Source organism: Cyclopterus lumpus, chromosome 5, assembly GCF_009769545.1.
Source record: "Cyclopterus lumpus isolate fCycLum1 chromosome 5, fCycLum1.pri, whole genome shotgun sequence".
Taxonomy (NCBI): Eukaryota; Metazoa; Chordata; class Actinopteri; order Perciformes; family Cyclopteridae; genus Cyclopterus; species Cyclopterus lumpus.
In genome coordinates this window covers 7784185-7810834 of record NC_046970.1, presented here as the reverse complement: position 1 = coordinate 7810834, position 26650 = coordinate 7784185, and the positions used below count along the sequence as shown (strand labels likewise).

At 41.9% G+C, this 26650-nt stretch overlaps 1 protein-coding gene and 1 long non-coding RNA gene across 2 annotated transcripts; one reads left to right on the top strand and one right to left on the bottom strand.

Moving 5' to 3' along the window:
* Positions 1 to 338: 338 nt before the first annotated feature.
* acad9 (acyl-CoA dehydrogenase family, member 9) lies at positions 339 to 15363 on the top strand. The gene is made up of 18 exons (XM_034532746.1): positions 339 to 620; positions 5385 to 5478; positions 5610 to 5711; positions 6012 to 6118; positions 6764 to 6864; positions 7682 to 7760; positions 7870 to 8041; positions 8119 to 8192; positions 8604 to 8679; positions 8764 to 8834; positions 8930 to 9049; positions 9137 to 9265; positions 10058 to 10137; positions 10808 to 10934; positions 11023 to 11100; positions 12718 to 12846; positions 14606 to 14678; positions 14956 to 15363. The coding sequence occupies exons 1-18, from the start codon at positions 438 to 440 to the stop codon at positions 15054 to 15056; spliced, it is 1896 nt and encodes a 631-aa protein (XP_034388637.1). The 5' UTR covers positions 339 to 437; the 3' UTR covers positions 15057 to 15363.
* LOC117730774 lies at positions 1553 to 2016 on the bottom strand. The gene is made up of 3 exons (XR_004609490.1): positions 1931 to 2016; positions 1759 to 1821; positions 1553 to 1675 (listed from the first exon to the last, which is right to left on the bottom strand). It is a non-coding gene; the product is annotated as an uncharacterized LOC117730774 (long non-coding RNA).
* Positions 15364 to 26650: the final 11287 nt, after the last annotated feature.

Sequence of the window (26650 nt, the reverse complement as noted above, 5' to 3'; positions counted from 1 at the left end):
GTAACATTTATGTTTATACTCCAAATATGAGTCTGCATTCTCCAATCATATGTTTTTTCTGATAGTTTAGAGAGGACGTAAAAAAAAATTCTGCTGAATGAGACGAACGTATGGAAATGCTGTCAATAAGGTTGGGGAGAGTGATATTGTTGCATTGCTATTATATTACACTTTTAAAAAATTCACTCTCAAAATAAATTAAAGACAAAGTACAAATATGTGTTCATTTGTGTGTTTGATGTTGCTATAAAACGCATGTAGCGTAGAGCATATTCATAACCTATAAACTGAAGTACGCAGTTTGCGAGGGTATTTGAAGGTAGCATCTGAATATTTGCATACGTCATCAACATGAGACCGAAATGGGTGAAAGGTATCCCGACAGTGGGTGTACGCGATACACCGGCTACATGAAGTTGAGGGTCTGTGCCTGAAGAATGATGAATGTGAACAGGTTCGTCGTGTTGTCCAAATCCGTTCAAATCGGACAGCGGCTGCTCGCACATAATGCGAAATATGCCGGGAAAGAAGTGGCTCGTGTTCAGCAGCGAAGGTCCATTAAGACGCACTCAAGGAACCTCGCGTATGCCAAGGATTTGTTCCTCGGTCAGGTGAACAAGGTACCGTAACTGAGTATTTACCTGTCAAATGAATGTCACTATAATTTAGGCGAAGAGTAAGCTAGTGCTGGACGGACGGAACTTCGTGTCTGTCTTTCTATTTATCGGTAATGGTGTGTCGAAGACTGTTTTCCTGTCCATATGTGTGTTACTTAAATCGAACCCCAAACGACCTAACGGAATCGTGTCCTGTCTCGGACAGATTTTAGCTAACATTCAAATAACATGTCACTTAAAATATTGATAAAAATGATCGTATCAGTTTTTCAGCTGATTTAATGGTGTTAAACTAAGCTTTAACTTATTATCTTCTAATATCGTTTTAATTTTTTTAGTTAGCTTTGCCTTTTACTAGAGCCAGTAAAAGGACGCTAATGCCGGTAAATTAGCTTGGCCCAATTGGGCTTGGCCTGATTCGGCCTAACTTCTATCGTCGTAGTAAACACACGGCTCTTCTGGTTTTTCGGGGATATTAACTTGTTACAGGGTCACCAAAATGCTGTCAACATAACCGGGCTCGTTGTTCTGTCCTTCACGATAAGATATCACACTTCAACAACTCCAATCTAACAAACAAAGCTCCGTAGTTTCCATTTGAGTCTATACCACTATCTGCTGGATGTTTTGTTAAACTCTTCTCATGTCAGTCAGTTGAAAAACACCAGCTCATGCATGACATTTAACAAGTATGCACACACACACATCTTGTATATAACAATTACTATCAACAGTGCAGGGTAAGAGTTATATTACAACTAAAAGCACAAGTATTCATGATTGAAAAGCTACATTGTTAAAGCAAAAGACAAATGACTTGTGCAAATCTTTGAAAAGATGATAAATATTTATTTAAATAAAAGAGACAAAAACAAAATACAAAAGAGACAACTAAATTAATCAGGACACAAATAACATTCAAAATAATCCTCCTCATCCAGCTCCTCGTCCCAGCCCACACACGTGGTGTGATACCAGTCCCTCGGAGCTCTCGGGAGGGTCGGCTTCCCTGCACCGGCCACACTCTCAAACTGTCTCCATGTCTTCAGGAGTGTGACCTATTCACAGAATTAAAAATTTAAAAATTAAAGAAAATGATCAGATTTTGGCATACAAAGAAAGTTAACATTAAGTACACTACCGGTGGATGTCGTGGGTCCAGCAGACGAGGAGCTGGATGATGAGGTCTCTGCAGGTTGGGGCGCTGTATGAATAACAGAAAAAGCATAACCATGTTTTGTTTAGTCTTCATCATGACTAATCTCACCACCATGTTATAATATTGTTTTTTTCAGGTTACATAAAGCATTTACAGTGAGAGGGAGAGGAAGGTCTTTGGAGGCCACGTCCCGATGCCGATGTTGAAGGCTCTAAAATAATAATCATATTTTATTATAACAATACTAAAATACATACTGCATTCAGATTTATGTGTGAATCCAAATGCAAAATAAGTGTGCGCTGACCAGGAGACGGGGGATGGTGGCGGTGTCCCTCAGCAGCCGGGGACCATGGGAGGCACAAGAGGGGACAGAGCGGGATGAGGGACCGGCGATGGAAAGTCCGGAGCTGGTGGCTGAGGTAGCCCCGAGGGACACTGGTCTTCTGCGGCTGGGGCGTGTAAGAGTTCAGAGAATCTCGAGCTACCTGGTGCTTGGAAGAAGAAGCTCCGAAGCCAGAGATATATAATAATCATTATTTAATCATAACAATCAAGAGTCATCTGTATACATACATGGTCCCGGCCCGGACGCGCTCACATGGCTTCGCTTCCACAGTCTCCTGGTGGTGGTGAGGAGCCTAAAATACTCCTCTATTGGCCCCCTCTTGGCACAGGATGCCCTCCCACGGTCAATGATGTCTGGGGTCCGAGCGGTAAGGCGATGGTGGTGCCGCTCCCGGAAGTTAATCCACCACGTCTGGCCAAGTACGGTCCTGGGTGCTGTCTGATGGCGCTCATTGTAAATGGCCAGAGCGTGGGCCAGGACCTGAGGCTTCGTCAGTGGAAACCCATAACTGGCAGAGTACAAGCAGTACTCCACCAGGGAATCCTCATCTGCAGGGGTGAGGAGTGTCCTCTGACCCAGGACAGTGAGAGGACACCCTTCCACTGACTCGGTCACTCAGGCTGGACTTCGGGACCCCAAACTGCTGGGCTGCCTACCGTAGAGTGAGCCTGCCTGCTTTCACCTCCTGTAAGGCCTGCATAATGGCCTCCTGGGACCACTTCCTTGTCTTCCTCTCCCTCTTCCGGATTTGCCGGATGTTTGGCATCTTCAAAAAAACATTTTTTTGGCAGTCAGAAATTAAATTCAAAATTAGTTTTAAATGTCTTAATAAGGTTGATTAATTCTATAAATTGCCAGTTCACCATGTATAGACACATGCATATTTACCACATGCATATACATATGTATGTGTGTGTATATATATATATATATATATATATATATATATATTTACCTTAAACTATTGCAGATTTAATAGATTTTTCTATATCCATCTTTTCTTTTCTTGGTCCTCCTGTAAAGGAAAACACTCTCACACAGACACACGTTTCCTACCTTTCTTTTCTCCTTCTTCCTATCTTTCTTTTCTGCTTCTTTTCTCCTTGTTGCGTTCTCCTCTTCTTGTTGCTTTTCTGCTTCTTCCTATCTTTCTCTTCTGCTTCTTTCTACTCTTTTCTCCTTCCTCTTTTCTCTTCCTTCGCTCTGTCTTTTCAGGCAGGAACATGAACCACACAAGAGAGAAATTTACTCAACAATATTACATTTTATGAACTTTATATATAACCTAGCACTGTATTATATTGAAGGTTTATCTACATTTCTAATCATAAGAGCCACTGCTGACTTTCAACAAATGTACAGACAGTCTCTCTCAAACACACACACACACACCAACATTATTTGCATAATTTAATAGTAAGATCATTGTGCATGAATATACTTGATGTAGCCTGGCTTATGAAAAACAAGGAAAAACATGTTATTATGTCTGCCTTTGTGTTTTCAGAGCTTTAAACAAACTGCTGCCTCCTTTATAGTGCTGCGATTATGTGTTCGTTTTTCCCGCTGACGCAACTTTTCTTTTTTTTTTTTTTTCATCCGCCAAACATTTCTGCCAGCCCCCTCCCTCCCCTCGACAACAGTCTACGTCACACATGATGGCATATTTTCATTGGCTAGTGTAAAGCTAGCGACAAAATGGATTCATATGCTAACTCATATTAGCAATACGATGAAAATACAGAAATACTTTTTAAGAGTAAAGATCGTCGCCCGAGCGTTCTTACTGCTTTCTCTTATTAACGTAACTTTCCTGTATTATTTAGACATGTAAACGTCCATATATGTTAATGAAATTTGACACGTAGATTCTTTGATATGTATAAAATAATTCCACTTACACTTTAATCGCGATCGGCAAAGAAAAATGCCGGGAAAAAGACCGGAAATGCGTCACGTCGGTTTAGGCCAAATCAGGCCAATCGTAGCTTTTGCTGTCCAGGTCAGGCCACCGGTACGCTAGCTAACCCCAAGTTATATGTGCAATGGCTTGCGGCTACCAGGCTGCAGGTTTTATTGGTGCTGAGTGGCATAGAAAGTGATATCATTCGTCGTAATGCATTTATTTATCAACCGGCTATCTCACAAGTTAAGTGTCAAAGGTTAAAACAAATACATGTAAAGGTTAACCAATATATTTCTTCCCAGGCGGAAACCTGAATAAATGCCTGAAGCGAGCATTTTCTCTACTGGCCAGCAAGGGGCGACTCCTGAATGCTAAAACCAGTATGATTGTTTAGAAGTCTATGAGGAAAGGACCCTACTTCTCACTTGATGTTTTCTTATACTTCTATTTAACCAGATGAGTCGACCACTGATGGCCAGTAGAGAGAATGCACGTTTTAAAAGACGTCAGCATTGGCTTCATCTGGTACAACTGGAGGTTGAATGACGCCTTCCCAGTCCAAAAATGTTCCCTTTCGTTCACTGGTTCAAAGGAACATCTTGCTAGTAGCTGTGGCAAGAACAGAAGGGATTGGATCAGAGTGGGAAACTAAAACATTCTGGAGGTTTACGTTCTGTCCTTAATTTATGACCTGTCCACACAAGTACTTTATTACTTAATGTCCGGTACCGGGGTTTCTATGCCATTTGAGCAGCTCCTATCTGACCCTCTAGTCATGCAAGGCTCTAGCAGGCTCTGATAGATGCAAATAAATTTGTAAGCCAGTTCACTGGGATAATAAAATACAACTAGGAATATAAAATTCCCATTACAGGCCTTATATACTGTACACTCGGGTGTTTTTCTAAACTACGTCCAATCGATTCTGTTTGCCACAGGTCGACTCCAAAGAAGTTTGAAATACATCTCCAGGTTAATAATAAAATAATCAAAGCAAACAGGATTCACCTAACTTTTGGAGGGCTCCGGCAGCAAAGGGTGTGAACTTTTAATACAAATATGTTTTCACTTTGCCATCATGGATTATTGTGTGTAGATCGATGTGCAAAAATGTCAGTTTTATACAACACAATGACGGGTTTACCTCCGACGGTCAGTAATCTGTTTTGTGCTCCTCCTTTTCTTTTTTTTATGAACACAGAGCAGAGTTCTGTCGAAGCGTTCCGTTAGCAGCTTCTCATTTTACGGTCTAATTAACGCATTCTCCCTAAACTTAATCTCACCTCACATTTAGGTTCATATACTGTTTTCTTGTTGTGATTTAGTTTCTGAAACGGTGCGCTTGTCCCCCAGGCTGAGGTCTTTCCCTACCCAGAGATTGGAAATGAAGAATTGGACGAGATCAACCAGCTTGTTGCGCCCGTGGAAAAATTCTTCAGCGAGGAAGGTGAGATAAGAGGGCTGAAGGATGCAAGAGTGAAATCAAACTGCAAAATGCTACTAGCAACAACATCCATCTTTTTTAATGCATGCATATTGATGCTAGAATTGACAGCGAATGTTTAATTGTGATTTTAGTCGACTCTGCGAAAATTGACAGGGAAGCCAAAATCCCTCCCGAGACGTTGAATGGGCTGAAGGAGCTCGGGCTGTTTGGAATCATGATTCCGGAGGAGTATGGTAAGATGAGCAGCTCTTTGTAAGTTCAGACTTAACCTATTTAGAACTATGTAAAAGTGTTTACTAAGTGGATGTTAGACCATTTAAATGGGTCGCACCACAAACATTTTCTTCGATTAGTTGTTTGTGAAAATGTGCAGCCAGGTTTTAGGTAATCCATCCACTACAGTTTATACCCAACCCCGAGTTTAAAAGGGCTTCACAACTATTTCTCTCAGGTGTAAGTTAGAAATTGAGTAATAATGCCACCGTGAACTTTGAGCACAAGTTAAAGGAAGTGTTTGTTTGTTTATGTCCCAGGGGGTCTCGGATTGTCCAACACCGTGTATGCACGACTGGCAGAGATCACCTCATTGGATGGCTCTATTGCTGTAACACTGGCTGCACATCAAGCCATTGGACTGAAGGTAAAAATGAGATGACGTCACAGTGGTTGGAAATTAAATCTTAACATCTCTATCATGTGCATGTCCCTCATGTGGAGGAACTGGTGGGAAGGTTTTAGCCAGGCGGCAACCTCCGGTTCTGCCGAGTGAAGCCGTTGCAGAAGTTACTTGCATTCTCTCTACTGACCAGCAGGGGGCGAAGTCTAGGAGAAAATGACTACTTCTCAATTTATTCCCTCAGTAAACATTGTAAACATGAGTTTATGGTCTCAATCTCTAGTTTCAAGTCTTCAATACAGCATGATGTTCATTTACTAAATTAGTGTCCCTTTAGAGTTAAATAAACCATAAAAAAAAAAGGTATGCTTTTGGGCGGGGCTACTGTGATTGACAGGTCACTACCAGAGCTGTGTACTGTGTCTCTACGTCACTCATCCACATTCCAAAAATGGCAATTCCAGTCATTGGATGCCAAAAATGACGACGGCCGTATTCCAAGATGGCGACGGCAGCCTCTCAAAATACGAGGCTTCATAACGTTAGTCCACAAACCAAATGGGTGACGCCTCGATGACCGCGTCCACTTCTTGTATACAGTCGATGGTTTTAGCCTGTGGTAACCTGGCTGGTATCGAGGTTCTTGTTAACGGCTGTTTGGTCTTTCAGGGCATTCTGATAGCAGGAAATGAAGCCCAGAAGCAGAAGTATCTGCCCAAACTAGCCTCCGGAGAACACATCGCAGCGTTCTGTCTGACGGAGCCTGGAAGGTAACTTCACTGAAATGTCATTTACATTTACCTTACATTTACCCTCTGCAGCACAGCTGCAGATGAAGATCTGTAGAATTGGACTCCAGTGATCCAAACCTTTCCAATAACTCAAAGTCAAAACATATAAAAAAATCAAGATAAATGTAGTAATTCCCGAAATTCACACCGTTTGTAAGGAACAAAATGTTGTGCTTCAATATAATCTGTTGGTGTTTACCTTCACATTTTTACATTTGCCCTCACATCATATTCATTAGAGAAAGTTGTTTTAATAGCACCAAAAAAAAAAATACAAATTCATCACTTTATTCAAATGATTTTATTTGTGGATTTTCCATCTACGCTAAGCTCCTCAGGAGCTTCTCCCTGTCCCATCACACTTACCTAAGCCACGCCCATGTGATCTTGTGGTCTCATGAGAACCCAGATGCTTGTAAGTTTAAGGAATTGGTATCAAAAAGAAGCATCTACTGAATACTGACTTGAAGGGGGTGAATATTTTTGCAAACATCTATTATATTGTGTCTTAGCCATCTGATTTTAGTTTGACACGACGAGGTCTGTTTCTATTGGTCAGTGTAAAATAAATAGCCATTTTGAATCTGCTTTGATTGAACGTCGTAAGACAGTTAAACATGTAAAGATCTGAGGGAATGAACACGTATAGTCAATGTACCCGGCAAAGTCATTAGTCCACTTATAAGATTTCCAACCAATCAGAAATTAGCAATTTCCACCACACGGTTGACATTGTGATCGCATATTTTACTTTTACTTGGGTGAGCTTGACTTACGCTCAGTTTGATCATTTCAGTGGAAGTGATGCCGCCTCCATTCAGACCCGGGCGACACTCTCGGAAGACGGCAAACATTACCTGATCAGTGGATCCAAGGTCAGAGCATCCAGCTCGCCAAACCTTTGATCGAGCTTTAAAGCTTCACTCCCACTCTTTCATTACTCGTTTTGCCCTGAACTCTAAAGATCAACTTGTGTGTCACCAGTTTTGGATTTCAAATGGTGAGATGGCAGATATCATGACCGTGTTCGCCAGGACGGAGGTGGTCATAGATGGCGTGAAGAAAGATAAGATCTCTACGTTTATCGTGGAGAGGGCTTTTGGGGGCGTCACCAGCGGCAAGCCTGAGGACAAACTGGGCATCCGGGGCTCCAACAGTAAGCCTCTCGGGATTCAGATAGGAGTGGGCGAACACATGGGAGTCATTTGTAATCAAACTATTTAACTTTTTCAGCTTGTGAAGTGTCCTTTGACAACGTCCCAGTGCCAGTGGAGAACGTCATCGGGGAAATAGGTGGTGGGTTCAAGGTAAACCGCATCCTTTATCTAAGTGTGTGTGTGTGTGTGTGTGTGTGTGTGTGTGTGTGTGTGTGTGTGTGTGTGTGTGTGTGTGTGTGTGTGTGTGTGTGTGTGTGTGTGTGTGTGTGTGTGTGTGTGTGTGTGTGTGTGTGTGTGTGTGTGTGTGTGTGTGTGTGTGTGTGTGTGTGTGTGTGTGTGTGTGTGTGTGTGTGTGTGTGTGTGTGTGTGTGTGTGTGTGTGTGTGTGTGTGTGTGTGTGTGTTTGTGTGTGTGTGTGTGTGTGTGTGTGTGTGTGTGTGTGTGTGTGTGTGTGTGTGTGTGTGTGTGTGTGTGTGTGTGTGTGTGTGTGTGTGTGTGTGTGTGTGTGTGTGTGTGTGTGTGTGTGGATTTGCTTACCACCCTTTCTCTTTGTGTTGGACAGGTTGCTATGAACATCCTGAACTCGGGGAGGTTCAGTATGGGCAGTTCATCAGCTGGAATGATAAAGAAACTAATTGGTAAAAAAAAAAAAGAATCCTGATAAAGAACTGTTGGTTTTGTTGAGATAATCTCAGTTTGACTTTTTCTTTTCTTTTTGATAGAAATGACCGCTGAATATGCCACAACCAGAAAACAGTTCAACAAAAACCTGGGTGAATTCGGAATGATTCAGGTCCAGTCTACTAGTCTACTTGTTCCCTAGATTATGAATAATCGACTCATTCTTGTCAGAGGTGAATAAAGTGTGTCTTTGCCCCGTTTCTGTAGGAGAAGTTTGCATTGATGGCTCTTAATGTCTTTGTGATGGAGAGCATGGCGTACCTGACAGCGGGGATGATGGACAGACCAGGGCTTCCAGACTGTTCTCTGGAGGCTGCCATGGTGAAGGTTAGATGGCTTTCTCATTAAAATCCGGTCATGTAAAAAATCTAAATAAGATGGAATGTCATGTTGTTTTCTCTATCTTCTGTTCAGGTGTTCAGCTCAGAGGGAGGCTGGATTTGTGTCAGTGAAGCTCTGCAGATCCTGGGAGGTCTGGGTTACACCAAGAACTACCCCTACGAGCGCTACGTCAGAGACTGTCGCATCCTGCCCATCTTTGAGGTATTAGTGCGCCTGACGTGATCTCTAGAAGAGGACTATCACTAGTTTATCTTTGGTCTTTTTTTTTCCCCGTCATGATTGTAACATGTACGCAGCACCAGCCTCCGGTTTCCAGGTGGAAGCAGACGCGTCACCGCGAGGTTTCCGTCCTCTTAAATTCGACAGTGATCAAACGCTTGTATGGATGCTTTTTACATAATGTTCTTGTAGTCTGTTAAAGTGCTCATTTTGGGTCTTCTCATACATGCTAATGTGTAAAAACGGTAATTTTAAGCTGTTTTTACTACTGCCTGTGACCTGTCTGCTTCCGACTGGCCACCGGAGGCTGGTGCTGCACATTGAAGTCATGACGGGATGATAATCTGCATGAGCAATAAAGAAGAATACAAAATATTTGGTTGAAATAATCACCCGTGATCAGTTTGACCTGGACAGATGTGATCACTATAAAAAGGTTTGTTTCCTCTAGTTTTTCTCATTACAATCTGGCCAGTAGTTCCAACTGAGGATACCATGTTCTCTCTGTCAGTTTTTTGACATAAAGAAGGTGAATCAAACGTTTTTTATGTGGCTGAGAATCCACCAGAGTTGGTTTCAGATGATCCAGTCCGTAAGTGGCCACCAGGTGGCACATTTGAGGTCTAAGGAATCTTTCTGCAGTTTGATGAGTGGACTGAGCAGCAGCTTATCAATAAAACAGTTCTCTTTGTACTGAGCTGTAAATCAATGATACTCAGTCAACAACACAGATTTAACTAAGTGTGCCATTTTTAAGATTCTGTTGTTTTCCAGGGTACCAATGAAATCCTGAGGATGTACATCGCTCTCACTGGAATGCAGTACGCTGGCAAAGTCCTCACAGGAAAAATAAAGTAAGAATATGGAAGTTATTAAATGTATTCATTGATATCGTGACATACAACAAGATGTATATTGTGATTTTGGAAAGTATTATTATTTTTTCCCCCTTTTTTTTTTTTGTCTTGGAACCTTTTTAGGACATCCCTCGAAAACAACAACAAAATCCTATACATGTTAACTAGATTGTATGAAGCTGTCGCCGCTAACACCTTAGCAAAGAGTTGATTCAACAGCTTCATGGCAACATTAGCACGTATTTGGAAATGTGTTTCTGTGTCCTATATTTATGTTTTAATTCTGTTTTGCTCTCCTCCACCAACTCATCCTAAATGCTCCACTGTAATCACAGTGCTAGTTGCTAAAAGTTTCTGGTGTTTGGTGCTCAGCAAGTAGTGGGTAGTGTATTCTTTTTTTTTTTTTGCAAGCAAAGTTTGAAGCCCAAAACTCTGTTTAGCCGCAGTGAACGACAGTCGGGTGATGATTCTCTGTGGGCTCATTACTACGAGCGACTCCTTTCACTTTACACACAAACAGTTTTCCCCATTGATATTACAAAAATATGAATTGGTGCAGCTTTAAACTGTATGATTCTCTGATCTTTAAAAGGCTGTGGCCGGGATTACATTGTTTACTTTATTTAAACCGCCGTCCCATTATATCTTTTGTCCACTCTGCCTGCAGGGAGATGAAGAAAGGAAACATAGGCATGGCTCTGGGCATGATCGGCAAGAAACTGAGGACCTCATTGGGAAGTACAGTGGACCTCGGCCTGACGGGGAAAGACGGAGTAGTGCATCCCAGCTTGGCAGTAAAACATGTTTGAACTTCAAGGGTTACATTGTCTGTCAATCTAATCCGATGCATTGGTTGAAACTCTGGAGCTTTTCTGTTTCCAGGAAAGCGCAAAGAAGTTTGAACAGAATGTCGACTTTTTTGGTTCGACCGTGGAGAGCCTGCTCTACAGATATGGAAAGGTAAAGTTAGATTTTTTTATACTTTTTAAAATAAATGTATTTGTTTAATTCTGGATAAATAGCTGTGGGTTTTTCCTCCTGATTCCCGTTTGTTTTGAATGGTGGCAGATATCCGTTTGTATATTCCAATCAGCGCCTCTGGGGTGATCTGTTCGAACAGCTGCTCCAAAGTCTCCTCTCTTTCCTCCTTCACTGGGCTTCCCCACAGAAGTTATAAACCTGTTGGAAGCAGGTCAGCTTTTCCAGATCTCTACTTCCTGTATTGTTCCCCTCAGAGGGCTTTGATATCACTGCAGTCTCCAGCTGCTGAAGAATACGACCTTGAGTATTTAAGTTCCAGTGTGTTGGATTTTCTTGGGACCTATGAGCAAAAATGTAATATAATATTAATGACTATATTTTCACGAGTGTATTATCACCTGACACTAATAATCATTGTGTTTCTGTTTTAAATGAGCCCTATATATCTACATATGAGGGTGGGTCCTTTTCATGGACCCCTCTGAGGGGAACAATACAGGAAGTGCATCCGGCATGTTTCTACAGCAGCCCAGAACGGACAAACCAAACACTGGCCTTTTGAGTCTTTTAGTTTTTTTTAAGTTACCTGAAGGCCACCGTAGTTCTCAACACGCTTGTTAAGGGAGGGGGAGGGGGGAACGGAGGGGTTTTCAAATGGTGCAATACACCACTAGATGGCCCTAAATACTACACACTTGTCTTTTAAAAAATAAAGTAAATAAGCAAAAGATCAACAACGCTTTGGTTTTTCCTTTGACTGTTTTTTCCTTCTAATTCATAAAAGATATTTTGAGGAAAATGAGGCATAGTTGTTATGTAAAGACCCTATTAGGACAGGAACTAGACACCTTATAAGGGACTCATTGCGACCGCAGGGGACCAGGTTCTAGATGAAGTTCCGTGGACATTGTACCCCCCCCCCCCCCTGATGAAGTAAAGTCGCTTCTCCACTTTTTTTTAGGGAAGGAAAAACAAAAAAGGCAAGAGATATCCCGCAGGCGAGCGCTAGAAAAGGCCGCCACCAGCCTTCCTCAGTCTATGGAAATGCAGAAAACTTTGGTCTAAAGTTCCTTAATAGTTCCAGGACTTCAATTATTTGGTGTTACTGATAGAATAGAAGACCAAGCAATAATAAAACTGAATTCTTCTTTAATTACCACACGTACTAATGTTTATAGCTTGAAACTGTTAAGTGTGTGAAATGTGGGTCCTTCCTCCGTGGAAGGAATTGGAGTCAGGACATCTACTTCACATACTATATGTTGACTAGGCACAACTCCAAAACTCCTCCCACTGAGCGGTCATAAAGGGTTAAACCTGCCAAGAGAAGAGCACCGGTGTCGCATATTAGCCCACGTGGGACCCTGACATCTGTATGGACTCATGTCAAGCAAATCGCCAAACACAGGAAGTTATTAATCAACTACTTACGGGCTAAATCCAAACCGTTTCCCTAAGCTGCGGCGAGCGAGAGCTTGATTACCTGACAGTACAGAATGCTCCATGGTTATTTTTCCTCGATGTGCAACAGAGACACGCTTAGAAGTGACTTTAATCATCACTGAGGTTGGGAGTGTCCTGTTTTTTTTTTTTCAGACCATAGTGGATGAACAGCTCATCCTGAAGAGAGTAGCAGATGTGCTGATCCACCTCTATGCCATGACGGCCGTCCTGTCCAGAACCAGCCGCTCCATCAGCATCGGGCTTAGGAATCACGACCACGAGGTGTGTGCAGTGTGTGTATACACGCACACGCGCACGCACACACACACACACACACACACACACACACACACACACACACACACACACATCAAAGCTTTAATGAAGACATACTAGAAAGAAAACACAATCTGCCTCAATTAACCCTCTGAACATCAAGCAGTTTCGTTTTCTCCTGTCACATTTTTCTATCTGTGGTCTTGATTTTCACTGCAGTATAAATGTCCTGTACCTCTATGGAAATGGCACAACCTTAACTAAGAAGCTAAGAGTGGATATATTCCATTGTTTGACAATTTCCACCTCTTCTCTCCTCTCTGCACTGTGGTCAGTGGCCTGCAGTTCAGTCGAGATTTCACAGAATTTCTCAGACGAGTCAATCATGCTCTGAGGAGCTCAGAATTCTTTTAAAATCTCGCCCCCAATAAAATGTTTAAAGTAACCAGATCAGACATGTAGAATGTTTTTTGATGGAATATCACAATTTTAAGCTTAATTTCAGTTGCTTTTTCTGATCATTACACACGGTGTGTTTAAAGACCCTTGGAAAAGTTCAAATATGACGATTATGGCAATGTTTACAGCTTTTTGCCATAGTTTTCTATTTAGCTCAACAGATTGGTACGCACATCAGAAGGGCCTCACTGAACCCGTACAGTACTGTTGGTTGCAGAGCAGCAGCTTCAGTCCTCGTCTGTCTCTACCGGATGTGTCCAGCAACAGAATTGAGTGTAGACAACTTGCTTGTTTTGCGAACACACAATCACCAGTTGCACGGAAGAAAATAGACTTTGTGTGATTTTTGTTGTGCAACCCTGTTGTACAGTGACAATAAAGAAACCTTGTATACTACTACCCACATTGTAATGATCCAAAGTTGAAAATCTCAAGTTGCGTTTTAATAAAACGCACGTTGTTATCTAATTAGCTCGGGCTGTTTTCACTGCGGCAAGTTGTCTACTGAAAGCAATTAAAGCAGCATGTCGACATTCTGTCACCGCTAATCTTCAGCTCTTCTGTTCCTACTTTTGTTGCCAAGCTGTTTACTTATGTCTATTATCTGCGAGTGCTTTGCCTTGTTTACTTAGATGTAGCACAGCTATAATGTGTACCTAACTATTCTCTAGAGGTGTAACCACGTGCTGCTCCACTTTTTAAAGCGGAGAGCAGAGCACACAACCGCTTAACGGAGAAACGGCAGCAAAAGCTTTGCATCGTCCTCCTTTGCGACGGCCTTCTGTGCCTCAGATGGAGCTCCTCTCCGCTGTAGCTACAGGCATATTAACATGTCAGCAAACACGCAGCAGCCCATCTTTTGTACTTTATGTAAAACACAAACAGAGACTTTAGAAACCCCGTCTGACTGAATTCCAGTCCAAAAATAGTCTCTTTGTGTCTTTTTTTTAATGTTTTATTTTGCCTGAGGATCACAGAGTAATTCAAACCAAGTTCAGAATTATTTCAAAAGCAAATGTGGCTTCAATCATCCAGTGTAGTTCCACATGATAAAAGCCTCATTGTTCATGTTAGGTTTTGGGACTGTTCATTTTGTGTAAAAACAAATATAGATCAGAATTGCTCATCTGACATATTTGTCAAATGAAACCTCTGGGTCACTGATAAAAATTGGAGCTGCAAAGCTTTGAAACTGTCTCCTTTACACATTTGATTACTTCCTGACATGTTGCAGTTCTAACTGCCTCCTGCGTGCGTGTTTTCCTGTTGCTCTGCTTTTTAATTTTAAGCATGTTTATTATTCTAGGTGCTGCTCGCAAACACATTCTGCAGCGAAGCTTTCTTCAAGAACAATTACTGGATGATTCAGTTGCAAAAACGTAAGTATAACATGAAACGGTAATTGAGAACAGCCCCTAAACCCCCTCGCCCCCTTTTTTTCTTTTCTTTTTAAACTGCATCTCGGTACAAAAGACTTGCATGTGTTGCGGAATTTCTCCCAACAACAACCCACATACAGACACTCTAAACTCCTTTGCTGCTCTTCATTCTCACACTGAACCTGTTTTGTTAACGACCTACATGTAATCAGACTTATCCAGTGGCATGATCCAGACAGAGACATTTTTTTTAAATAAGTTGTTTTTCTTTTTTAAGACTCTCCCGAGAACAACGACGCCAACATCAAAAAGATCGCCAGGGAGGTCCTGGAGAACCGAGCCTACGTCTGCTCTCACCCCCTCGAGCGAACATACTGAGCTCTCCCGTGTGACCGGTCTCCTCTCTTCTGATTGGACAATGCAGACCGTTCAAATTCACAGTTCCAGAGGTTGTGATTCAATTAGTACTTACTGGATGATTCAGTTGCAAAAACGTAATTGCAACTGAACGTAATTGGGTGTGACATTAGTTGTACACCCAATTAATAAATTAAAAGATTTATGTTCGTAGATACTATATTTTATTAACCATTGCTTTAAAGATGACACTTTTGGGGAAATGGCATGACGGGATTCATTCAAAGTGCTTCTATGTTTAGTGCTATAATAAAACATTGGCACAAGATACGAGTTGTCATGCTTATTGGCCTACTTGGTCGACACGTGACAGTCTTTGTGGGCTCTGAGGTACGTACTTCTGAAAAGGGAAAGTGCTCTTCTCGTGGTCCGTCGGAGGCAGGGCGGTCCGCTTGTACAGGAAGGACGGCTGCTCACTGAAAAGCAAACGGAACACAAAACCCGTTCATTGAAGAGTGTGTTCTGGAAAACTCATATGAAGCCCAGCACGGTTAAATGCTCTAATAAGGCCCTAATTCTGAATATCCAAATGAAATATGATTACATGAACCATATCAAATTCATCAAATGACATATTTGGAATAATCATGGAATATAATTGTACATGTAAACCTGTCCTACTTGAAAGCTCCCTTTAGCTTGACGGAGCTTTATTATGAGTTTCAGTTCATTATTTAGCTGTATGTGCTGTCACAGCATCCTTGTCAGCTGCAGCAGGCAGGTTCTCAGTGAATGGGCTCTAAAAACTCAATGTACACTACCTGCTCAGCACCAAACAGCAGACCGACTCAGTTGGAGACTAGAATGGAAACATCGTGGAGTTTGGAGAGACCAAAAACTGATGGCGTGCCGTAGCCCAATCGCAGGCAAATTCACAATGAATTAATTGTGGCCGCTGATGGCGCATCACTCGCAACTGCTATCTGCGGTTAAATATATTGCAGCACAAACAGATTAAAAGTTTTCCAGCTGAGTTCAATTTTCAATTATCCATGCGGCAAAGTATAAACGTTTATGTCCCTGTGACCGATGAGATGCAGAGGATTTGCACAAGATTTCAGGCGAGGATTTTAAACATGAAGGATAGAAACCGTGTTTGGGGCTCAAAATGCCTTTATCACTGAAAAGTGTGTGACACCCCTTATAAATTAGTTTACCACAAACTCTTTGAAGACGCTAATAATTTCCCTGTGGCTGCGTGTGACTTAGAGCGGCGATCTCTGTGATGTCACATGACTGCATTACGCTGTATGTCTTTTTAAAAAGAACGCTCACTGAAGACTAGTGTGGCTATATCCAGACACAGCCAGGTCTGAAGCTGGTCCTGGCTTCTTGCCCCTGCTTCCTGCATCCAGCCCCGGGCCTGGACCTGGCCTCCTCCTTCCCAATGGCCCTGCCTTCTGCCTCAAAGGTCTGGCGTCTTTCGTGATGCCTCCTGCCCCCTACCCCCCTTCCTCCTACTGTTTCATGGATTGTGGAGGTATGGATCGTGGTCCATGCTTACTACTCATTATTCATACATTTATGTCATTAATTGAATGTATTGCAACTCTGTAACGTTGTTCATTCTGTACACATATCTATTGCTCCTGTTCATCCGGGGAGAGGGATCCTCCTCTGTTGCTCTCCTGAAGGTTCCTTCCCTTTTTTTTCCTGATCCGATGTGAGGTCCTGGGAGAGGAACCCTCCGAGGCAAATTTGTGATTTTGGGCTATACAAAATAAACTGAATTGAAATATCAGGCAACAACCTTCGGTTCTGAATCCAACGCGGGAGTGCCTCAAACTTGCATTCTCTCTACTGTGGGGGGCGGCGACTCTGGTTGTAAAAATAAGTCGGATTGTATAGAAGTCTGAGAAAATTAATGTGCATGTCCATCATGTGGAGGAACTGGAGGGAAGGTTTTAGCCAGGCGGCAAGCTCCGGTTCTGCCGAGAAACCGATTCGGAAGTTACTTAAAAGTTGCATTTTCTCTACTGACCAGCAGGGGGCGTAATCTAGGAGAAAATGACTACTTCTCGACTTAGTCCCTCAGTAAACATTGTAAACATGAGTTTATGGTCTCTCCCAACCTCAGTGATGATTAAAGTAACTTCTAAGCTATCTCTTTCAAGTCTTCTTCAATACAACATGATGTTCATTTAGTAAATCATGCTCCATTTAGAGTAAAATAGACCATAAAGCAGGTATGCTATAGGGTGGAGCTACCCTTGTGTTGACAAGTCGCTACCCCTACCAGAGCCAGTGTCTTTTACGGCACTCTCTCGCAGTCCAAATATTTCTTGAATTTGTCTTGCGCAAAGTTTACCCTCAAATTTCCTCAAAAGTCCTTCCACTTTAAGAACATGGTACATTAAGGAGCATGCTTGGTTTCCTCAGTGAATACCTATTGGGCTCATCTTTCAGAATCTCCTGAATTCTCTCTGTTTCCTCCCATGTAACCCTTGAACTGTGGGGGGGAGGCGTTGCCTGGCAGGGTTGGCGCTGCCACCAGGAAGCAGCTTCTTCGGCTGGCAACAGTGCTGCGCTCTGGCTGCCTTGAGCTGCTCCTGCTGCGGAAGGTCTCCTAAAGGATCAACAGCACACTCTGGATTAAAATCTCTATAGATTGTGTCCTTTTATCGTCATATAACTGATAAAAGTATTGATTTTACTTTACTGTATGGTTGGACAGGACAAACGAAAGCAGATTATTTTTGTTCATTGCTGATATCGCCAAGGTTCCTCCCTGACCAAATCTATCCTCCAGTGTGGTGTGGGAGAGTTACTCAGCTGCAGCAGCAGCAAAAAAAAATTATACTGGCTCAAACAGCCGCCATCTGGAGCTTCAATCAAAACATATCAATACTGGCCCTCAATACTGAGGGAAAGAAAGCTTACAGCCCAGACAGTTAAAGGAAAAAATCCACACTTGGATACTCTGACCGTTGAGCTTAGTGCATTGCTAGATGTCACTGCCTAGTCTCTCTGTCTTCCCATGTGCTGTACCGTTTTATCATTTAAATAAGCTACGTTGTTTTGAAAAAAGGGACATTTTAAACCCAACCAGTGCCATTGTGTGGGTTTCGGGTTAGTCCCCATCTAAATGAAATGGCACACGCACAGTTTGTGTGGCGAGAAAAAAAAGTACCAGGACTTTAATTTATTACTACCGAAAAAAGGACACGGCATGAATTTCGGTCAACTCTCAAGAACGGACTTGGTATTCAGCAATCGCTTCACATCAAACACTAAAGTAGCGCCAAAATTAAATATAAAACATTAAGGTATATTGAGGCAACTGTTGATGGAGACATTTTCAGACTAATGGATACCTACTGACACTGAATGCTGACAATTATAGCCGATGTCAAACAGACAAAATATATAGGTCACTACATGACAGGTGAAATACTTTTTACAATTAAAAGTGTCTCATGGTGATTGGTTGATGCAGCACAGCCTACCAGCCAGGTAAGCAGTTGCAGGAGGGGGAGGATTGCAGTAGAGCTGAAAGTCCTCGTGGCGCCGCTTCCAGGCCCATGTGTCTCTTGAAAGTGTCGGCTTCAGTTTGTTGTCATGTAGGATGTTTTCTCTCCATGGCTGGAAGAGAAGAGCAAGGTTAATATCCATGTCCTATCATATGCTAATAGCATAGAGAAAGAAGGCCGAGTAAATCATAAAAATGTTACCCCTGTGCTAAGATTCATGGGATTGCCAACAAACTGAACACACACCTTTCTCAGCTCTTCCACACGAGCCTCATCTGGGTGTCGAGGGTGCACTTTGGAGTCATTGATGCGCACGCGTGGGAACCAAACGGCAGGGGTGGCGGTGCTGGAGTTTGAGCCCTTTTCCGCAGTCACGTGTCCTGGCTCCACTGTAGCACTGTGATATTGCTGACTGTAGGTGAACCTCCGCCCCGGAGCCTGGAGTTATCACCAGAGAAGCACAATGCATTTAACTCAATCTTTTTGCCAGACACTTCCGGAAAAGTGTTTCCCTCGAATATTGCGTATTCTTGCCATGGTGTTCGCAGTTGGCTTGTGTTGGATTTTTAAAGATGCACCATATACAGTATGTACCTATAAAACACTTTATATTTGATACAGCATTCAAACCTGGGCCATCACTTTGCGGCGCTGCTCCTTGGCGCGCTCACTGGAGTTGAAAGTCTGGATGCTGTAGTTGTGTACCGGCCCGGCCGCAGACAGTTCCATCCCAAACGCAGCGGCCTTTGGCTTCTGCAACCGCTCACTTTCCCTGTGCACCTTTTTGACATTGTCCTTGGAAATGATGTAACACATGAGTGGCTCTAATAAACACGTTGTATTATACTCAGAATGATTTAGGCCCACAGACCTGAATGAAGTCCTTGGGCGGTTTAAGCAGCTGGATGTTGCGTTTCCATTTCGCGTTCTGGCTTTTCCCAACAAAAAGACCAAGCGACACAGGTCTTTTTGTTGGCAGAGTGGGCATGTCCGCCTCCGTGTTTGCCCCGGCTCGGTGCTTCCACTGGTCGCCATATGTGCCATAGTTCTTGCTCATGCCGAGGATCATGTCAGCTGAGGGGAAGAGGTCGCACTGGACCACGTCTTTGAGTTGCCTCGCTTGACAAAGCTGGCTCAACCTACGGTAGAAAGAATACAAGCCTTTCTCAGATATTAAAAGGGGACACATCCTGAGGTCTGAGGATCTCCACTCATGGCTTTAGAAGTACCTTTTGCAATCCGAGCGTACTGGGCTTAAAGAGACAGGCACAAAAACGAAGTGCTGAATACAGGTATATTCAGACAGACAAAATACTGTGTTTCTTTTTACATTCAAGCATAAAAACATGTTCTTGAATAAACCCAAAATACAAGTATGAACCTGAAAATGAGCATGATATGTCCCCTTAAATAAATAGTTACCATAGTGAAGTCTAGTGTGCCGTTTATTGCACATTTTATCGACAAATATACATGGCCATTCATGTATATAGTCAACTTGCAATAGATTATCTTATGCACAAGTTTGAAGGATCATACCAGTGTTTTTACTGCTTAAAATTATACTTTAGTTACATGATTTGTATTGTGGTTTAGTTTATTTAACACCAACATAATCAAGGTCTTCTTAGTAGGTGCATTATCATAACTGAGTATTCCATCTGTAATGAAGACCATTACAGCTGTTAGTTGGTACAGTATTCATGTAGTAAATCCCAGTAATGGTCGCTTAAGACCACGTACTCTCACTATATGGGTACCTTAACAAAGCTTGGAAGCAGGGTTGGGGGACCGTGCCTCTAACGTAGACCCGAGGCTGTCTCATGATGGTCTCTAGTGACTTGTTTAAATGGATAGGTCTGAGGCCCACATCTAATGAGTCGTAGATGCGCCTGAAGAAATCCAGGCCTGAATTGTAGAGGACTATCACCCGCTCCTCCTCACTCCCACTTAGCCTGCAAAACATAACACAAGCTTCAGGGTTCTCATTGGAATCTAAACACAGTATCCAAATAGACAGCACAGCTGAAAACTGTTAGGGCGAGATAGTGTCCGCGGGCTTACTTCATAGGAACGGCCTCCCAAAGTCTCCTCACTGCTCTACGTTTCAGCCCTTCAAGAACAAATATGTGTTGCGTCTTATCGAGCACATGGAATCCCGTAACGAAATCCAGATCCTGGCTCTTGTCGTGCTCGAAGTTCATTGTGTAATTTGATAGGGCCTGCTCTATGTTTTCCGGTGAGCGCGAGCCCAGATGGAAAGCTGATGCGTTGATTCTGAGGATCTCCAACCTCAGCTTGGTCATCATGGAGAAGTTGTTGTAGTCGAAGAGGTAGATGATGCGCCCAAACGGACCAGCACAGCTGTCATCATTAACGTTGAGTGGACGAGATACCTCAACCTCGACCTTGAGGTGGGAATTGGCTTTAAAATAATGGCCTGGTGGCATGGGCTGCCTGCTCGTCTTCCTGTTCCGCTCCATGTCAAGGGAAGGGCAACATTTGATTTGCAAGTACTCCTTGAGGCTTTTCTTCTGAAGCAGCAGCTCAGAGAAGTTCAGCCTTGCAACACCGTGAGAGTTCACGACCGCTGTCTTCTGTTTTAATATGGCCGCCGCACCATAAAGGTCATCGCTATCTGAGCCTGTGCCAAACGTTGCTGCTGTTTTTGGAGTCTCTTCCAACTTTCTGTCTCGATCATGAACCTCTATCTCAAGAGGTGGACCTGAGAGGAACTCTCTGAGCTCCTGGGGACTCATCAACCCAGTCAGAATCACGTTCACATCTTTGAAGTAGATTTTGTTGCCATGCTTGTGGTAGTCTGTTCTGTGCATGTTCAAGTCACGGAACTTGTACTGGCAATATAAAGGCACACATTTTTCCTGGGAGAAAAAAAAACCATGCAGCTATGTCAAAGCGTGCAAATTGAATTTTGATTAAATAGGGAATGAGGAGGGACTGTATTCAACACACACATTCAACATGTACAGTTCAAGTCATGTATTCATTGTGGTATTGTTCAATGTATCCTAATAGAACAGTTTGTATGTTTCACAAAAAAGGTCACTTCTCATTTTACATTAATTTTCCTAAAATAGTCCAGCAACACGTGCCGGTTTCCGCTAATTACATGCATAGAGTCTTTTCAAAATAAACTTCAGTTTTCCCAGGAAACAACTTAGTTAAGTTGAGGCAACATTCCTACTTAGTTAGGTTTAGGAACAGTTAGTGGGTTTGGATAAAATATGTACAAAAGTGTTGTTTCTTAAGTACGGAGGTTATGTAACAAATAAATCAAAGAAATGTTGACCTGGTGTGGGTCAACTGCCCGGTGTTGGTTTTTAATGTCTTTATACAGTCTTTTTTTCCTGGTTCATGATTATGTAGATTAAATATGAATTGATTTTGTGGTCTATCTACAAATTAAACCCCATTCATTGTCTTTGGTATAGCTACCAACGCTGTATGACAACAGCCGGCATTGTCAATAAACAGTGAGATGTAAGTCGCACCTGTAGGACGTGGAAAGGGACCGGCGATGAAGGCATTGAGGTGGCGGACATAATGGTGATGACCAGTGGATTGAGTTCAGCCTTCAGTTGGTCAGATATTAGCGGTCTGTCCAGAGAGATGTTGAACATGACCTCAAATACACCAGATGAAAATGCTGGCAAGCGCTTAGTCAATGAGGTCTCACCTGGCAGTCACAAAAATAAAAGAATACAACTTTTTGTTTGCCATGTTTAACGTTTGAAAATGTAAATCTTATGGCGCAACACTTTGGTCCAGACATAAATGTCTCAACAAACATGGCTAGATCTCTCTTTCGGCCTCTCATAATACTATAAAGACAAAAGTGACAAGTGTGGTTGAACTGGTCATAACCAGGCGACAAATAGAACTGATGATGAGTGGTTGCAGGGAGACATTTCTTTTTTAAAACACTGTTTTAGCTATTAAGCTACTCACCTGCCAACAAACAAATGGGACTGATTTCCACTGAGATGGTGCCATTTCGTTTGATATCCTCAAGGTTGAAAGCATCAATTGTGGGTTTGGCAAGGGGATTCAAGTCTATAAAAATATCATAGCTCTCATGAAAGTATATTGGCATGACATTGAGCAAAGATATATAATAAAACACCAGTGTGCATACATAAACCGTAGCATAATTTACCATTGATTAGGATTCCATTATCAATAAGGCAAAAGTTGTAGATGTACCTGTTTCTGAGCCCATCTTTGTATTGGAATTAAACAGCGTATCACTTCTGTTCTTTTTAGATGTGTTGGACTTCATCTCACATAAGGATCTCAGTTTGTTTACCATGGTCTCGATATTACCTTCGAGTAAAGTTTCATTATATAGTTTCATATAAAACACAGTATACACAATATGTATATGTAATGTTTGGGGCGTTTTTTGGACAACTTGATGCTCACCACATGTGTCCGTTGCATCTTCAGGCTGATCCTGTGTCCATCGGAAGGGCTTCATTCTATTACAGCGGGCCTGGCTGGACAATTTGCCCCCACTGTTCCATATCTGGAGCGTGATCTTATGAGTAGGTAAACTGATCAGCAGCTCCCTGTTGACTCTGATCTTGAAATCCTGGGTCCAACCAACCCATGTCTGATCTCCTTCATTCCACGTTCTAAGAATCTGTTACACATATTGTTGTTGCATGAGAGGCATTTACTATAGAAAATGTTATTAACCAGCAGGGTGTTTTGAAAGGGTTTGTTGGCAGAAATCATCCACTCTGATAATTTACTGTAACTCTAGCTGTTTATTATTGCTCATTCAGGATGCTCCTGCATTGTTCATAAATGAGACACACAGAGTCATGGTTACCTTGAACTCATCTTCTTTGTAAATTGTTGCTACTGGCCCGAACACCACTATGTCCACTTCGACTGTCTCCATATCACCTGGCAACAACTTGTATTGAATATGAAAGCAGCTCTGAGCTTTATAGACCTTCCCCATAACGGTAGACAAATCCGTTTTGGCCTTTCCAAGAGCTTCAGGGGTATCAGAGTCTTCCCCTAAAAAGGGGACAAGTGTGTGTAAATGAGATTAAGGATGGCATAAATCTGTGATCGGTTTCTTATATTATAGTATTGATTTCAGCACATTGAGATTCCCACACTTAACTCATACTACTGACCTTCAGTTTTGAGTACTTTTCAATAACCCTGTGGAGCTTATGTCAATGGTTCATATATTTTGAATGACAAATGTACCTCTTGGGAAAGCTAGGGCAATGTCAACTGTCCACGTGACGTAGTTGTCGCTGTCATCTGTGCACGTCGGGATATCCTCAGGTGAACCCGACCTATTTTCCAAACCATGCTCCACATACAACAAATCAGTCTCAAGGACGGTGACATCTTCCTTTCCTTTATGAGTAACTTCTCCAGCATAACAGTCCGATGGTGGATTACAAAGACCCGTCTCTGACATGTTGGCCATGTGGTCTTATTTCACTGTAACATTTTCCATGGAAGACATTGAAGGTTAGAAACAATTGGCACAAGACAGTTATTCATCACTCTCCCCTTCCTAAACATTTGTGTACTTCATGTGTGTAACATAGCTACTATGAAACAACAATATCTTAAAATACTTAATCAATCCTTAGTTACCCCTGAAATGTCCAGTCATTTCCAAAGCCATTAATTAACTATTAGATTTTAATATACCCTTTTCCCCTATCCATTTATACATTAGATTGTCATATGTGTGTCAATAATGATCAACTTTAGTTATTAATGTTGGGATAGGTTTAGTAGGAGGTCTGGAATATTTTCTTGTGAAAATGTATATTTTTAATGGATTCTATTTCAGTACTCAGGTAGGAATGGTTTTACACTCTGAAGGGGATGAAAAACCCTTACATTTTACCCCAAAAAAGGAGGCTTACGCCTCAGTTGTGGGATACAGGTTCCCTAAAAACATAGCCTTGCACTTAATTATTACATTAAACCCTCATTATCCTACTATCAGTAAGTCAATTGGTGGAATGTTCATGGAATAATCAATACATTAATAAGGGAATCAGTTTCATTGTGAGCTTGAAATGAGACTTTAACAGCAGTTTTTATTTTAAATTCTGCTAACATTAGCTAGCTACGGTATAACCAGGGGTGGAAGTGATGAATTATACTTGTCTTACTGTAACAAATTCAGTTTGGGATTTTTTTTGAGTAGACGATTTTTTACGAGTACTTAAGTAATCATCAGTTATTTAACTACTAATGCTATTTATCACAAGTAGTTATAAGTGCATCAGTTATCAATAGGAAGTATTCATAATTTTTTTCTTGCAATTATTAATGAAATAATTTAATTATTTAGGACTTTGAGGTGGTAAAGATTTGCAAGGGTGCCCGTTCAGACAGGTGAGTATGATGGGAGCCAGAGCCTTCAGTTATCAAGCTCTTCTTCTATGGAACCAGCTTCCACTTTCAGTCCGGGGGGCAGACACACTCACTACATTTAAGAGTAGGCTTAATGGTGCGTTCACACCAAACGCGTACTTTCCTATTTGATAACGCTTATAGTTAGGGCTGGTTCAGGTTTGCCATGGTCCAGCCCCTAGATTTGCTGCTATAGGCCTAGACAGCTGGGGGACATCCACAGATACACTGAGCTCCTCTCTCCTCTTCTCTTTCTCTTTCTGATGAACTTTTCCTTCTTCCCTGGAAGTGCTTTCTCGCCTCACAGGTTTCCATGGATTGTGGTTATTCTGGACCCTGGTCTTGCCTCCTGTCATGGCCGTGCTTACGCCAACCCTTCTCCAGTTCCTTCCGTATTAATTCATGCACCATTAAAGCACATTACTAACTTTATCTGGACCCTGGTCCTGCACGATACCTACTGCTATTATCATTATTAGTAGTAGTTGGATTGGTAGTAGTATTGCCAATACCACTGATTTTAATATCATTATAATTCTACTATATCCACTGTTGCTGTTATTATTGGTAGTCGTAACTTTTTCCATCATGCCTACTACCTATTATATTAATAATTTATGTAATATCCATTGAATGTGTTGTTACTCTGTGATGTTGTTCATTCTGTACACATAGCATATATCGTACTTCTGTCCATCCAGTTTGTCCTGTTCTGAGTTGAGGTCCCGGGACAGAGGATGACGTATGTGTACAGATTGTAGAGCCCTTTGAGGCTAATTTGTAATTTGTGATTTTGGGCTATAACAAATAAATGTAATGTAATTGAGTACAACACCACACTGCTGAACTCTCAAAACGTCACAACAACAACAACCACTTAGTTGCATTGCAAGTGTGCACGCTACCAGGAACATAATAAGCAGAGAAACAAAAAGAGTAAAAGCTGTGCACTTTCTCCTTCACTTGCAGCCGCTGCCAACGTTGTCTTCTTTGTTGGTGTTTTATTGTGTCGTCCTTTTCATCTTTTTTTCCACAATTTTTGTTTCAAACTCTTGTTGCTAATGTTGTTTGAGTTAGGTATAGGTTGTAATACGTTTAGCGTTACTTAAGCACATTTTTACAAAATTAGTTAGCTAGTGTACTTCAACTTGAGTGAATTTATTTAACAGTCATGTTTAATAGCACCCTGTCCACTTCTCAGGTAGTTAAAGTTATTAGTCAACGTTAGTGCCCGGTCAACGTCACTGCCCGGTGATGTGTTTTTCGTAACCGAAATAAGTAACTAGCTAGCTAGCTAACGTTAGCTACTTATTTCATAAAGATAGGGCTGACTAAATAATACTAATAATTACTGCAATTTCTCTGTCAGCTATGTGTTTCAACGTTCATATTAATATTAAAACATTTCGACAGCACATTTTACAGTTATTTCCTTTGTACGCTCACCGCAGCTGCTCTCGGTCCAGATATGAAGACTCTAATGTAAAGTACTCTTGAGGACGTCAACGTGACTTCACCTTGCATGTCAGTTCATCAACGAGACTTCCGCACATCTTGACACTTCATCTGGTCCGTCAGTTTCCGTAGCTGCTAACTCATTTAAGTAGCTATTGTTAAACTAAATGAATGTTCATGTTCATGTTATCTTCCGTTGTAAAGCGC